The 16,625-nt window shown below is 39.4% G+C and overlaps 1 protein-coding gene across 1 annotated transcript; it reads left to right on the top strand.

Moving 5' to 3' along the window:
• Positions 1-220: 220 nt before the first annotated feature.
• Positions 221-15,540, top strand: LOC124278474 (MAP kinase-activated protein kinase 5-like). Its single transcript, XM_046714175.1, is given in 12 exon segments — positions 221-279; positions 1,600-1,673; positions 2,817-2,984; positions 4,668-4,704; positions 4,706-4,777; positions 5,303-5,392; positions 7,233-7,328; positions 10,875-11,062; positions 12,318-12,432; positions 13,382-13,509; positions 14,417-14,500; positions 15,075-15,540. Coding segments are annotated over 12 exon segments (1,089 nt in total). The 5' UTR covers positions 221-246; the 3' UTR covers positions 15,079-15,540.
• The last annotated feature ends 1,085 nt before the right edge of the window (positions 15,541-16,625 follow it).

Genomic DNA, 16,625 nt, shown 5'->3' with positions numbered 1-16,625 from the left:
ATTACATCATACCTTGTTAATCTTAAAAAAAATATGTGTCTTTTCACGAAACCTTATAATTTACTACGAATTCTATTCTCCTGCTGTAATGTACAAATTGCATTAACTCTTTTCAGTAACACAATATATAAACTATTTAACCATTTGACCCCTATTCCGTGTTCGTAGTAGTAACTTCCACTTCCAGGAAGTGCTTGTTATAAATATTGCCGTTAGAGGGCGTTGTTTACAGTATGGCTGTCAAAAATGACAACCGAAGAAGCTACACTCTGTCCTAAGGTAAATCGTGGTCATGTCGATGTGTTTTTTAAGTAAACTTTGATCCACAGATGTTAAGTTAATGTCAGCCGGGATGTTAAACCATGAATTAGTTAGGCAGCCACATTCCGAAGACTACAAACGAGGAATTTAAACCTAAAACTAAAGCCAAGGCAACTGTCAAAATCTACCGTTCAGTATTTTCACAAATTTTTAGAAATAAATGTCAATGATATTGCTAAATTGACAAAATATATAGAGGTAACGCATAAGTATAACTGAAGATAACATTAATGCCTATTGTCTATTATCTACCCTTTTACGACGGTACAGGCTAATATGATTTCTAAGCATTTTATATGCTGACCTAACATTATCAAGGTTAGTAAGGAATATTTTAAGATATTTTGCTTTCGTTTACATAAATTCTAACAATCATTTAGGAACATGAAAAGAAACAGATTGCAGATAACTGTTTGGTTCAAATAAGACAGTTATACAGTATTTGACATATGTAAAGAGGTCTGTATAATGTGTGTGCTTTTTGAAAATTCTATTTTTAATATCTTTAAGTGTAAGATCCCAGTAACCAATATTAACATACCCAAGGATGCCTGGACTTTCCTCAGTATCAAACACATGCTGTACAACCCACAGTCAGTGTTGGAAATTGACATGACTTCCCCCATCGCCCCACCCGTGAAGATCCAGGTTTGACTTGATCTTCAGTAACCCATGCTTGTCGTAAGAGGCGGTTGGTCAGACTCGCTGACTTGGTTGACATATGTCATTGTATCCCAGTTGCTAGATTGATGGTCATGCTGTTGATCACTGGATTGTCTGGTCCATACTTGATTATTTACAGACCGCTGCCATATAGCTGGAATACTGCTGAGTGCGGCGTAAAACTAAACTCTTTCACTCACTCTCGTGAAATGTAACTATGAAATGACTGTGAAATGTCACTAACAAATTGCCTGCCTTTAAATTTGATGCTATGTCTTTTTCTGCTTTTAAATCACAATGTAATGAATATAAGTTTTTGAAATAAAACTCATTCCGAGTATGTACTTACAATGTTTATTAATGCAAACTTGTTCTCGTCACTATATGGCTGGAATAATGCCGATGTGACGAAAACCCCAACTCAACAACCATCAACAACAACATTCACTCACTCCTCCATCGCCCCAAGCGTAAGTCATTATGTTTAATCAATTAACGTTGAAATGTGCTAAGGTTCCACTTACTTGATATGTGTATTTTGTGTCACACAAGATATTATGAGCTGATATAAGTATCGTGATTTGCTGTGTTAATAATCCAGTTTTCCTTATACAGACAACAGCCATATCAGACGATTATGATGTCAACTGGCATGATAAACTTGGAACTGGGATAAATGGACCTGTGAGGTGAGAAAGCATGGTATATTCAAACAAGGGAGTTGTACTTGGCTATGGTTAAATCACATTAAAAAACCTGAATGTAGGTGTATTCCATGGTAAACAATCCTCTCAGTTATCTCATAATGTTATTAGTCTCAATGTAATATTTCAAGATAACTTCTTGATTACACCAGGCCTGTTTCCCCTCATATGTATAGTCCGTTTGGCTCAAAGGCGGACCGATGAATTGCAATCTAACTCGAAAACTTATAAACATAAAATAAACATAAAATACTCAATGAAACCAGAGACCATATAATATGGTCTCTGATGAAACACTGATCATAATGAAAACGTCAGACCAACTCTGAGAGGTTTTTGCAGAATTTATGCCCTAAAAATAAAAAAGTTGTTTAACAAACTATCATTATGATATCGACACAGTTCACTATTTGTTACGAGGGGAGAGTGCAGAGAAAGCGACAGCCGGGTGTGCGAGAAAGGATGGAGACGGCACAGCACCGGTTAATGAATCAATAACTTGGTCGGCACTTGTGCACGTGCTTCTCTAACACCTGGCTGTCCCTTTCTCTGCACTCCTCCTCGTGAATAAATAGTGAACTGTGTCAATATTTTAATGATAGTTTGTTAAACAACTTTTTTAATTTTAGGACATAAATTCTGCAAACAAATCACAGAGTTAGTCTGATATTTTGATTATGATCAGCGTTTCATTGAGTATTATATGTTTATTAGTTTTTGAGTTAGATTGCAATTCATCGGTCCGATTTTGAGCCAAAGGCACTATAGTTATGCTGAATGTTGTGTGGTATCAATGTGGCATAGAAAGTGAAAAATCATAAAACAAGAGATGATCACCACACCACCAGGCCATTGTATTAAAAAACTAGTGGATATTCTACTTCAGAAATGATCCTCTGTATCCATTGCTAGCCAATGAGAACTTGCTTATGTTTGCTTGGTTTTAATTTGATTAGTCACTGATTATGCATCGTTGTGTTTGAAGCTGGAGACAATTCTTCATGCTGTTTACCACTGGTTTCCCTGAGCCAGATTGGTGACTATCTACAGATGGAATACAGCTGAGAACATTCATTCACTGTATTTGTTCAGCGGAATATTTATTGTGGATTTTGTGCTGATTCACAGGTCTTGTAGGCACAAAGTATCTGGTGTGAAATATGCCCTGAAGAGTATCTTGGACTCATCGAAAGCCCGTCGTGAAGTTCACATCCACTCGTTGTGTAGAAGTCATCCCAACATCGTCGGTTTGCAGGATGTTTATGCAAACAACGTCCGCTTTTCTGGGGATGATGAGTCCAAATAAGTCAGTCCAGAGGCGGATCGAGAGGTATTAAAATTCGGCGTATGCGTAGTAAGTCGTGGTCGCGTATCACCCTTCTCCCGGAAAAAAGATTCCCAGCGAAGCATTTCCCCCTAACCTTTGGAGTTCATTATTATGTGTATCCCCCTATTCTCCAAAATCCTGGATCCACCCCTGATGTCAATTGCCTTTAAGCGTCGAAAGACATTGGTGTTACTGGTGACAAGAGCATTGCCAAAGAGCAAACATCACGCGACCCGCCGAAGTCCGCATGAATGAATGATGAGTTTAACAAAGGTTTTCATTGATATCACTTTTTGTGTGTCTTTTGGCAATTTCTTTCAAATATGATACTGGTAGTCAGTGAATGGTACCTAGTAGGATGAAATGGTATTATAACTGTAAATCCTCTGGGGCCTCATAAGCCAGCTTTGGGAGCTTAGAATGAAATCAAGTATGCTCTGATCGATTGACCTGGGTAATAATACACATGGTACTCTGAGCATGCTTGTATAAATGGATTAGGTGCTTTGCAAATAGCCATTATGTGCTGTTGTTGCACTTCTTCTTCTTCTTCTTCTTCTCCCTGTGAAGGTCCGGCTTAAAACAGGTTAAAATTAACCTTCAGTAACCCATGCTTGTTGTAAGAGGCGACTAACGCGATAGGGTGGTCAAGCTCGCTGGCTTGGTTGACACATGTCATCAGTTCCAAATTGTGCATATCGATGCTCATGATGTTGATCACTGGATTGTCTTGTCCAGACTCGATTATTTACAGATTGCCGCCATATAGCTGGAATATTGCAGAGTGCGGTGTAAAACTAAACTCACTTACTCACTCTTCTTCTTCTCCTGTTTCTTCTTCTGTTCTTCTCCAATTCTTCTCCTCCCTCTTTTACTTCTTCATCTTCTTCTTCTCCTTCTTCTCCTTTGTACCCTGATTGTATAAAGTTGTTGCATTTGAAGAATTTAATACGCATACATTAAACTGGTTATCATACATCATAGGGACTATCCTAATATGTTTGACAGGTATTTTTCAGGGCTTGCACCTGATGGATATACCTGTCAGCAACATGCACAATACCTTTAAAAATCATTCTAAACCCTGCACATAATTAGAGTGTGTCACTAAATCATATTCATGAATGTAGTAATGCAGACCTTGTCACTCTTCTGTAGCAACCATGACAAAGACAGCTTTGATTCCCTTCATGATTTCTTTCATTGTCAAATGTCAGGAATATTGCTAAATCAGCATAAAGACACACTAGTCTAACAGTCTGTTCAGTTTATGCTACTTTGATCAATAATGCTGTGCATACAGAAGATCATTAGGCCCAGTTGAATATTTACATTAATTAATGGTTATTTGATGATTTCTCTCACTGTTACCTTGATTTCTGGGATTTATGACGCAAGTGACTGCAACTGTACAGTACAAATCTGCAATAGCAGTGTGAACAGTCAATGACAGCAAGCCCTTTCCTTTCAGACCCTGGGGCGATGGGGTAGCCTAGTGGTTAAAGCATTCGCTCATCATGCCGAAGACCCGGCTACGATTCCCCATATGGGTATAATTTGTGAAGCCCATTTCTGGTGTCCCCACTAGAAATATTGCTGGAATATTGTTAAAAGTGGTGTTAAACTAAACTCACTAACTCACTCACTTTCAGACCCCAGTTGCTGCTGGTGCTGGAGCTAATGGATGGAGGGGGAGCTGTTCGATCGCATCATAGAGGAACAGTGCCTCACGGAGCGAGAATGTGCTGGCTATCTCAAACAGGTAGTTACTGTCACAAAGCCATTATTCTGTTGCTAGTGATTGCCTGATTAAACTGGTATGACATGAAGACAATTTGGGGAGCTTTACAGATTTTTGTCTCCCAAATTTGGTAGATAAAATAGTTTTTGTTTTTCATTTCCAATTTCCAAAATGTTAAGTAGGTAGAAAAAACCCAAAGAGGTTCTATAAATTTCTGTGTTTCAACCAAGTTTTTAAAATATTTATTGCAACAGTGATTCTTTTATATACTATTTGACTATTTTCTGGTCTGCTGACTAATATTCTTAATGGATACTTTCTGCTTATTTGTAAATGTTGTCTCATCCTTAAAGTGAGAAACTCAAACAGGAATACATGTTTCCAGTAGATTTTGTTTTAATTTTGAAGGCAGTAGCAACTCAGCTAGCATACATTGACAACATTTTTGGATACAGATGTCATCTTATGATGATTGTGTTATTGACAATTTAATAAATGTTCAAAAAACAAAATAGAAGTTTCCATGTGTCCATGTATTTTTTTCAGATAGCCGAGGCTGTCCATCACTGCCATAGCCTGAATATAGCACATAGAGACTTGAAACCAGAAAATCTACTTCTAAGTAATACCACAAAGGTTTGTGTATTTCATATCATTCATTCAGTGAAATACATTATCATTGACTATGTATCGCTGGGGACCTCCAGGGTAATAAATTCGACTTATCGATGTACTATACTCATAGGTATGCATGTACGGCTTGGGGCAATGATGATCCAGTCCTAATTCCTCCGCCCTAAGCATTTTATTATCTCAGGATTTCCATATAAAGCTAAGTTGGGCACCTTATCAATCACAGTCTCATTTTCTCTACTCAGTGATTTCTGTAAAATCACTAAACTTGCCTTTTTGAACTCATTGATGCAATGGCTCTGAAGAAGTAGAAGGAGTTCTTTCATATAGTTCAGTTTGCTTCACATCAATCAACTTCATTACTGATTTCGAAAAATTATGTATACAAGATTGCTGTTGTTTCGTCTCATGGGACCAAATTTCCTTCTCGAGTCATGTCGTGTGTATTTATGAGATCTGATTGGCTAACTGGAAATCAAATGAGACAAGGGATAATAAAATCATCGGGGACCGAAGTTATTGGATGCATGCATAATATAGTGGACACTGTTATCTGACATCATACCCTGGATTTGACTGTACATTATCACTTGACTCTGCAGCCTGAGAAAGTTGGGTGTCATTTGATTCACTGCTTGTTTATCTTTTGGACAGTTTGAGTTGAACTTATGTATCTACAAGATGCTTGATAACAAGAAGTAGCATCATAAACATTATATTGACTCAGAAAAGTTTAAATGAAAATATAAACACTTGCCATTTCAATCCCTTGATGTATGTTCATGGAGCTTGTACTTACGGCTAAGAACATTTTGGTAAAATTTGACCAACCAAAAATATAATAAGGGGTATTTGTGATGAATCCAGGTTAAATTCTCATTATACCTGCATTATTTGAAACTGTGAGCATGAAAACATGGTCATAAAACTCTGCTATAGAATAGGTCTCAGTGTCACTGGAATTATCTCCCTTTGACCATTTCCTTTCTGAGCTGACATGAAGTGTGTTTGGAAGCCTGGATCCATTCCTGTCCTCAGTAACTTTATTGATTGGAGATTGCTTATAACATCAACCACTGGATTGTCTGGTCCAGACTCAGTCTATTACATGCTTGCGGTGATATATGTGGAATACTGCGAAGTGCAGTATGAAACATTATTGCTAAAATACATGGAATTATGAAACGGCCCTCCTATTATCAGAAATTTGCGGGCCGCTGCAGATGATATTGGACCGCTCAACCTTAACGACGAGCCACTATCAGTTCTGTTGTCAAGTGTCGTCATATTGGGTGCGTCGGTTCATTCGACATTAATTGGCTTTCGACTGGCAGATATTCTGGGTCAAACAAGTCAAAGCAACCCGAATTCCGCTTTAAATAGCAGTAATACTGGATTTCTTGCTGGTGCTAACCTTAACAATTGCACTATTAACTTTGTTGTTGGACCAAAACCAAACACTGACATGGTTTGGCATGTTGCAAAAGGCCAAGGTCGAATATCGTCACTTTCTGTTGTGACGTCACTTGAATTGTTCGATGACGTAATTGCATTCGGGCAGTCAACTCCGTCAGAAGTTGGTTTTGAGTAAACTTACAGTCAAATTCCTTCATTGTTTCCTTTTTCTTTTCAACACAAATTCCATGTGTTTTAGCAATTCGTACGGTAATGCTATTTGTAAGGGCATTATCATTTGCAGAAGCCCTCGGTCTTTTTCAACTGCCCTCCTTCGTCGGGCAGTTAATGGAAGACCTCAAGCTTCTGCAAATGATAATGCCCTTAAAAATAGCATTACCCTTATCATATATGAGCATTGCATTTATGCATTTGTGTCTCGTTATAGGAAGCCACTGTGAAGCTCTCCGACTTTGGTTTTGCCAAGTTTGATGATGGTGACCTGAAAACACCCCACTTCACACCCTACTATGTTGCTCCTCAGGTGAGAATCTCTTTGATCTGAACCGTCTCAGTGTAGGTCTGGGACGGGTACTCGGGTACCCGAATCCAGGTCGGGTACAGCTGGAATCGAGTCCTATTTCTAGGAATCGAGTACCCGGAAAAGGGGAGAACTCTGTAATTGCAAGGGCAGATAATAACTTGTCCTTTTCATTATTGACGTAACACACATTTGCATCATTTGTATTGTCCGATTAATGGAGGTTATTATGAACGACAGTAAAATATATGAGCATGAGCAGTGAGGAGTCAAGTTGCAGTACAAGCGGTTACGAAAAGTCCTGTGTTTTAACGAGGAATAGTGTTACTCTCTATATTTGTTAAATTGGCGTAAATTAAATAGCCCAAGTTCAGTTTCAGGGTATTATTGCCATCAGTTCAAGTTTTCTATAAAAAGCTCTGTCAACTCGTGATTGAATATTCAGAATGTTGACAGAAGCGCTTTATTCCTTACATTTCCGGGTACTCGATTCCGATTCGGGTAAGTACATGCTGGTACTCGATTCCATTATTTCCTACCCGTCCCAGCCCTATCTCAGTGAAATATACAGCTCAGAGGTTTGTGATAGACACTTGCATTATGTCAGTAGTGAGGATATGGAGTAGGCTAAGTATAACAGGAATAGTAAGGTATGCGAGGTTTCAAACCTCTATGCTGTTAAAATAGCAATTGTATGGTTTTTAGATTAAGCTTAGATTGTCAGTGGACTCACTTAGAAATGATATTGTTTAACCTAACTTATGTGTAGCAGGTGATTAATGTACATTTGAACAACTACCCACAAGACGAACGAATGAAAGAACGGACGGACGAATGAAAAATTAACGAAGATTTATGTATCATGTGAAACCCAACCAAAACATTACTGTCCTGAAATTTAAGAGTTCAGGTCATGCTTTAGATGAATTATCTCCCTTTGTCCATATTCTACATTGCAATTGGTTATGATCAGATTTGACTGAAATGACGTTCACACAACTTCACAGAGTTCAAAGATGGACTAAAGATGTTCTTTCAGTGGCCACATGTATATTCCAAAAGACATGCCTTAACAAGCTACCAGTTTACAACTTATCAAGCAATGTTATTTGTGATTACAAGCTGGTTTCCACCAGCTGTACCTAATGTGAATGATTATATAAGAGTAAATCCTTACTATAGTCTGTTTGGCTCAAAAGTGGACCGATGAATTGCAATCTAACTCAAAAACTAATAAACATAAAATACTTCTAAGATGCCTAGCGGTTAGAACAATCGAAAAAAAAATACATTATCAGACAATAAAGGTATAGTTTTTGATGGCGTAACAATTGAATGGCGTTATCCGTCACTCGCCATTCTAGTGTGCCCCTAAATGTCGAACCATTTTACATTACGTCACAATGTAGCGGCGTCCGCGATGCATGTCAGTTGTCATCGCCTCGTCACGACCTCCTACAGTAAACTACACCGTTGCATCCAGTTTCTTGGTTTGCTGTTGCTTCCGCGCAGCTAACATCACTGGTGGAAACATTACGTTTATGTTTTCACGGCGGTTAAAATGTGTCATTTAGACTCACAAGTTTTCAGCGACCGCGGTAGCGTTAAGTAATGTTTACATTCCCACAATGCAATTGTGGAATGTAAACGACTACTCAACTTCCTCTGGATGTACTGATCTAAACTTACGCTGGTAGTAGAAATGCAGCGTTCATATTGCCCCATATGGTTTACGTTAATGACAGATGTAATTAAAATAATTCAGAGAAGATATTTAATCGAGCGTAAACCGTCATCAAACTGTTATCATTTGTTTTCTGGTAGCGTTAGATCTTAGCGTAGGGGGCAGACACATCAATAGAACAGCGGCCAGTTAGCCCTGTCGCGAGGATTCTTAATTTAGGTCACCGACACCGTCGTTTGTTTTCTGCCTTAAATTAATCGTAATTATCTTTAGAAAGTATTAAATTTGGCATCTTAGAAAGAAATACAGTTAAGCCCTACCACCATGTATAGTGTAATAAAACACACTTTAAGCCCTGAACTATTATAGCTTTTGTGATTGTTATGTCACATATTGATACAGCTTTGTGAAATGTATACATCTGTGCATAAAATAAGCACCACCCTGTATTTTTACCAATTAATTTTGTCTGAAATGAAATTGTAAACACTTTCCCAAAAATAGCATTTATAATTTGATAGAGCAAGCATTTAACATTTCAAATATGAAAACATCATTGAAATTACCATGTACTTTAATTAGGATAATTACCTATATTTAAAACAGCTGTTTTTCTGTCCTAAAACAAGTTACCTTATTTTGAAAAGTGAAAGTAATAATTGATTGTTGTGTGGCCTATAAATTTGTTATTTATTGTGAATGGATGAAAGTTTGTAAACTAAGATTGAGGAAAATTAACAGTCAAAACTAAAAAAAAGGAAAATTTTAAAATGCAGTAAAAGTTGCTTTACAAACAAAACAAACAGATTTTAGCTGTAATTATCAGTATCTGACAAGGAGAAGTGTTTATTCATTACAAAAAACTCAAAATCATAAAAGATTTATTCCAAAATCTTATTAATGTGGCCTTTTTTCAGTTTTTGTCAATTAGCAATCTGAATTGTTGGAAAAAGGTCTGAATCTTTGATATTCAGCTTGTTCCTGGTTATGCCTAATTAAACTTTAAAGCTTACTTGATGTGTTAATGTCATCTTGGTATATAACAGAGTTGTTATTTTTAGTCAAAACTTAATTTAATCATGTAGTTTGAGCAGGAGAGGAATAGTTATTTTGGGTAAAAATTCAGTCCCATCACATTTTCATCAACATATTCTTTCATAAATAATAGAAAAAGTTATGGTATTTGTAAAACTGTCAGTGGATAAAGCTTCTTTAACTGCAGGTTGATTAAATTGATGGCTATACCCTAACTTTTTTGTAGCATCACATCTTATTTTCAAAATAGGGTAGTGCTTGATTAATGCAGGGGTGTATATTTTATGACACTTGGGTGATTGTGAACATCTTGTAGTTTTTCCTCTTCAGTCAAATCACTGTGTGTTTGTTTGTTGCTGTCTGGAGGTGTGATATGTTGACCCTGTGCATCCCACTAAGTGACTTCTCTGTCCCCGACCTCTCTCCTCCTCTGGGGCGGTGGGGTAGCCTAATGGTTAAAGAGTTCGCTCTTCACGCTGAAGCTCCCGGTTCAATTTCCCACGTTGGTACAATGTGTGAAGCCCATTTCTGGTGTCCTCCACTGTGATATTGCTTGAATCTTTTTAAAAGTGGCATTAAACCATACTCACTCACTCACTCACTCACTCACTCACTCACTCACTCACTCACTCTCATTCACTCACTCACTCACTCACTCCACCCATCCACCCACCCACTCACTCACTCACTCACTCACTCACTCACTCACTCACTCACTCACTCACTCACTCACTCCACCTACTCACTCACTCACTCACTCCACACACTCACCCACTCCTTCCCTCCCTCCCTAACGCTCACCCACTTACCGGATGTTGTTTACCCCCCAGAGCTGTGACATGTGGAGTATGGGCGTGATCCTGTACATCATGTTGTGTGGCTACCCTCCCTTCTACTCCGAGACACCAAGTCGCTCCATCACTACTGAGATGAAAAGGAAAATCCTTAATGGTGATTACGAGTTTCCCGAACAAGACTGGGAGAGGATATCAGAGTCAGCTAAGGACGTCATCCGTGGGTGAGGAGTTTAAAAGGGTGTACAATTGCAAATACATTTATCTCCAGAGGAAAAGAGATTCATTATGCTTCATGGATATCATTATTGAAAATCAGAACTTCAAGGCTTTGGTAGAAAGCATATCTCATTTTAAGGAGATAAAACCAACTTGCACCTGGTGCAATCTTAGGTAATAACCTTGCTGCACCAGCAGGTTGCACCTGGTGCAATCTTAGGCAATAACCTTGCTGCACCAGCAGGTTGCACCTGGTGCAATCTTAGGCAATAACCTTGCTGCACCAGCAGGTTGCACCTGGTGCAATCTTAGGCAATAACCTTGCTGCACCAGCAGGTTGCACCTGGTGCAATCTTAGGCAATAACCTTGCTGCACCAGCAGGTTGCACCTGGTGCAATCTTAGGTAATAACCTTGCTGCACCAGCAGGTTGCATCTGGTGCAATCTTAGGTAATAACCTTGCTGCACCAGCAGGTTGCACCTGGTGCTCAGTATAAAATTACAGTCATCCCTCGCAATAACGCTCTTTGCGATACAATGCAGGGGTGGAAATAACCCATTGCCCGACGCACGAGTCCAGTGTTTTTTTCTGTCGGGCAAGCAAATTTGTATATCACCGGTATCCAGATGACTTTCCAATATGAGTTATGCTGTTTATTTAAAAAATCAACAAGAAAACGGACGGTATAGTGGAAAAATTATCAGAGCAAGTGATTTTACATGTGCCACTGTACCGGAGTACACTAGCAATCTTAAAGTTATTTCCACCCCTGCCATGGTTTTGGTTAAAACGTGGGGCAATCTGTGGCTCCCATAAGCGATCACACATCTTCACATCATCTGAAATAGCCTATCAACAAATCAGCATTTGTCAGATGCTTTATAAACATTCAGGGTGTTACTGAAGGAATAAAACTTTACAAGAAAGAGTGAGAAAACTCTAGGATAAGATGCTTGATGGGCATTTAGAAGCTGGAAGGTAACATAACAATGTATGGTATGGATTTACAACTTCTTAATATTTCCAACACGACATTTCTGGGCTACTTCTTGCCCCTTCATCAGGTGAATGACAGGTATATTTCGCTTGTATCATATTCTGTCATTCACCTGATGAAGGGGCAAGAAGTAGCCGCGAGACATTGCGTTGTAAAAATTAAAGAAGTTGTAAATCCATACCATACATTGTTATGTAACTGTAGGATACCTTACCTTGCTTGTACACATGCATTGAGGGTGAAACTGTCTGCTAAATTTCAGTCTTCTCCATGTGGATCCCTCTCAGCGTATGACAATCTCAGATCTCCTACATCACCCCTGGTTGCATGATGCCTCCGACAACAAACTACACTCTCCGGCAGTTATTGCCAGCAAGGTTTGTCACTGTTACAATTTAACTACCATTGGAGGGGGGATGTCACAAGTCACAAAGTGGTCTCCATGCTACATTTAGTTAGACGTAAGTCCATTTGAAGGACGAAACTGAAAGCTGACATAGTGCTAAGATCGTTTTCTTGAACGAGCTGAAGAATTATTAAGTTTTCTTTCAACATATACCCCTAGTAGGAAGTGGTGTAACCTAGTGGTTCAAGTGTCCGCTCGTCATGCCGAAGATGAGGTGAGGTGAAATTGGGTTTAACGTCGAGCTTGAGAATATTTCGCTCATATGACGACGTGCATGCGTGTGTATGTGTATGTGCGGCTGCTTGTACTAGCCCAGACTTAAGCTGGTTTTATAGTGCTAGCCCACTGAGATACCACGCCGCAGTGAAGCATGAATACCCCACTCAGACACATTATACTGACTCCGAGCCGACCAGTCCTTGTTGTACCCATTAAAGCCGAGCGCCAGGCAGGGACCAACAAGTACCATATTTAACGTCTTTTGGTATGACGTGGCCGGGGATCGAACCCGCGACCTTCCGCTCTCCGGGCAGACGCTCTAACCACTACACCACGGAGGTGGTCTCGTCACGCTGAAGACCCGGGTTCAAGTCGTCACATTGGTACAATGTGTGAGGCCCATATTTTGTGTCCCCCGCCGTGATATTGCTTGAATATTGATAAATGCTGCGTAAAACCATACTCACTCACTCACTACACCCCTAGTTGAAGTTCTAAGTATATAGTGTCATGTCTGGCTTGCGTGTTGTTTTCAGATTAACACTCTATGCTGAAATATTTGAGCTTGTAACATCAGCCTGTAAATTATCAAATCTGAACCAAACAAACCAGGGATTAATATCATGAGCAACACAAAAACTTCAGGATATGGTAACTCAACATATTTTGGCAATGATGACAGTTCTGTTTTTGATCCACAGGAAAGTTTCGAAGATGTTAAGATTGCCCATGCAGAACATCTGACCAAGATGAGGATGTCCGAGAACCAGCTGACGTTGAAACCCCTCGTTCAGGCAGACAATCCTATCATCAGGAAGCGAAAGAGAAGGTAGTGGATTTTCATAAATGTGTATGTTTAGTAAAACGAAATGAAGAGTAAACTTTGACACTTTGTGAGAAAGGACCTCTTTAGTTCAGGGGGCGATGAGGTAGCTTGGTGGTTAATGCGTTTGCTTGTCAGGCCAAAGACCTGGGTTCAATTCCCGACATGTGTTCATTGTGGGAAGCTCCCTGCCATGATATTGCTGGAATATTGCTGAAAAAGCGGTGTAAAACAAAACGCGCTCACTCCTCTTTAGTTCAGTGCCCCATTCAGCATTGGTATTTTAGCGCTGAATTGATTGTAATTCCTATACTTTAACATAGGTTTACAATCATTGTACTGCTAATACTGCTTTGAGGAAAGGCCCTAAAAACCTTCTACCAAGGATGGGGGCGGTGGGGTAGCCTAATGGTTAAAGCGTTGGCTCGTCATGCTGAAGACCCGGGTTCGAATCCCCACAAGGGTACAATGTGTGAAGCCCATTTCAGGTGTCCCCCCGCCGTGATGTTGCTGGAATATTGCTAAAAGCGGCGTAAACCCAAACTCAGTCAGTCAGCCTACCAAGGATGATCTTGTATGGTATCTTGTTCGGCTGACACAAAACAGCATTAATCTGAACTTGTATGGTCGGCCACACACAGAAACGCATGGAAGTGCACATGTGTGCATGCACACACACATACATGCACGTCACTCTGAATTTGCAATAATCTTGAAGTTCAACCATATTTCACCTCAACTCACACTTTATCAAACTTTAAACTCTGACCAAATTAATGAAACATTTTTCAGGATAAATATTTTTAGATATCTTAGTATAGAATCTTCAGACACTGTCCGGTGAAATTGTATTGTTGAAACTCTCATCATGATCATGTCTATTATGTAGCTTATTGAAACAATTTGTCACCAGGATAACTTCAGGGACCGATGTTGAGATGGAGGAGGAAAGTCAAGGGAAGCGACTCTCAATAGACAACACTGGCAACAGTGTCAGGTGAGTGGACCAACATCATCACGCTTCGACATCACGTTGATTAAGCTCTTCTTTCTTAAATATTGTAAAGACCTAATTTTAAGGAAATTGTTTCTGAAAGAAGAAATAATAAGATGTTCTGAGTGGTGTGCTAACTGTGAAATTTCCAATTTACCATTTTTAGTTGCATATTTTTAATGATTTTGCATGAAAATGAATACTAATCATACCCAGTCCTCCCTCCACATCTCTCTCTCTCTCTCTCGCTCTCTCACTCTCTCTCTCTCTCTCTCTCTCTCGCTCTCTCTCTCTCTCTCTCTCTCTCTCTCTCTCTCTCCTCCCTCCCTCCCTCCCTCCCTCCCTCCCTCTCTCTCCGGGTTCCATTCCCCACATGGGTACTATGTGTGGCACCCATGTCTGGTGTCCCCGGCCATGATATTGCTGGAATATTGCTAAAGGCGTCATAAAACCAAACTCACTCACTTGAACTGACTCTCTCAGTTGTCCTCTCACTTTGTTGCTCTCACTTTCTCTATCCCTGTGTGAAAATTTCAAATTTTTTTCACTAATTTTCTTCAATTTGTGTATATTCCAGATAACACCTTGTTGACAGGCCAACTAGAGTCTTTTAGAAGCTAAAAAAGGCAGCAAGTTTAGAGACAAATCCTAATGCATACTTAGCCCACTTCAAACAATGGGAAACTTAGCCTCCGGATCAAGACAAGGCCCCTACCTGTCTGTGGTCCTTCTATGTTGTGACATGCATGACTCAGGGTCGCCATACAGTATCTGATTGTTGTGTCCACCTGACAAATTTGTCTGCGTGATTCCAGCTAAGGAGAGGTCCCGAAGATCTGTCTGCAGCAAACCATGAATGTCATGGCAATTGAGAGGATTGGTTTGTCATTTGACTTCTTTGATTCATGTCTTAATCGGATAGAGCATTGCTGATTAAGTTAGTCAGTGGGTTGTGTGACTCAATTATTTACATACTGCTTTGATATAGGCATAATTTGTTGACTGCGTGTCATATCATAATACTGGTTCATTGTTCATCAATCACTGGAAGGGGTAGTCTAGTGGTTAAAGCGTTGGCTCGTCACGCCGAAGACCCGGGTTCGAATCCCCACATGGGTACAATGAGTGAAGCCCATTTCTGGTGTCCCCCGCCGTGATATTGCTGGAATATTGCTAAAAGCGGCGTAAAACCAAACTCAGTCAGTCAGTCAGTCAATCACTGGATTGTATGGTCCACTGGATTGACAGGCTGCAACATTTAACAGCAAACAAAGTAATGATGATATGCTTATCTCAAACTTTTCACTCATCACGCCGAAGACCCGGGTTCGATTTCCCACATGGGTACAATGTGTGAAGCCCATTTCTGGTGTTCCCTGCCATGATATTGCTGGAATATTGCTAAAAGTGGCGTAAAACAAAACTCACTCACTCACTCATAAATATGCCGGTACTTAAGTCATGAAAGATAGTACTTACAAAATTTGCTCCATGTTTGTGTGAAATTTGCATGCTGGTTAATTTCGCTTTGTTGTGATAGATATTTGTCAATCCTATATAGCGGTTATCTGATGATGTTCTTAACAGGCAGTTAGCCCTGTAGTTGTTAGGTAAAGTTACTGCAAAACATCGATGGAGAATCAAAACATAAATCAAAACTAAGATTGCATGTCACACAGTTAGGTTAAGCTTGTGATGGATCGATATGTTTTAAAATGTTCAACAGCCTTATCAGTACTGAGTATAGAGAGAATTTTGTTTTGTCGATCAAAGAGAGAGATTTCAGCAACTTGAGATTTAGATTCATGTGAAAAGTTGTTTCAGTGAATTGAAGATTAAACCTGTGTTTTTTTAGGGTGTTACCTCTAGGAATTATAGTCCATTGTCTGTTTAAGAAACAGAATGCAAATATTTTTTTTGGTTTTTTTTTGTTTATGGATATTTGGCCCAAATAATTCCATTTCTAAATATTTCTTTTAAGCTCCTTAAAGTATTAAATGGGTAGGGAAATAAACAAGTTCAGAGCTACTGCCATTTCATTATACAATGAGATCTGTCAATAATCGACATTTTGAATACATGCAGTAAGTATGACAGAAACCTATGATCATGGGCTGGAATCCCATAT

The sequence above is a fragment of the Haliotis rubra genome, unplaced genomic scaffold (assembly GCF_003918875.1).
Source record: "Haliotis rubra isolate DU_JTF1 unplaced genomic scaffold, ASM391887v1 Scf238, whole genome shotgun sequence".
NCBI lineage: Eukaryota > Metazoa > Mollusca > Gastropoda > Lepetellida > Haliotidae > Haliotis > Haliotis rubra.
The sequence above is the reverse complement of the archived record's forward strand: the minus strand, read 5'-3'. Positions and strand labels throughout refer to the sequence as shown.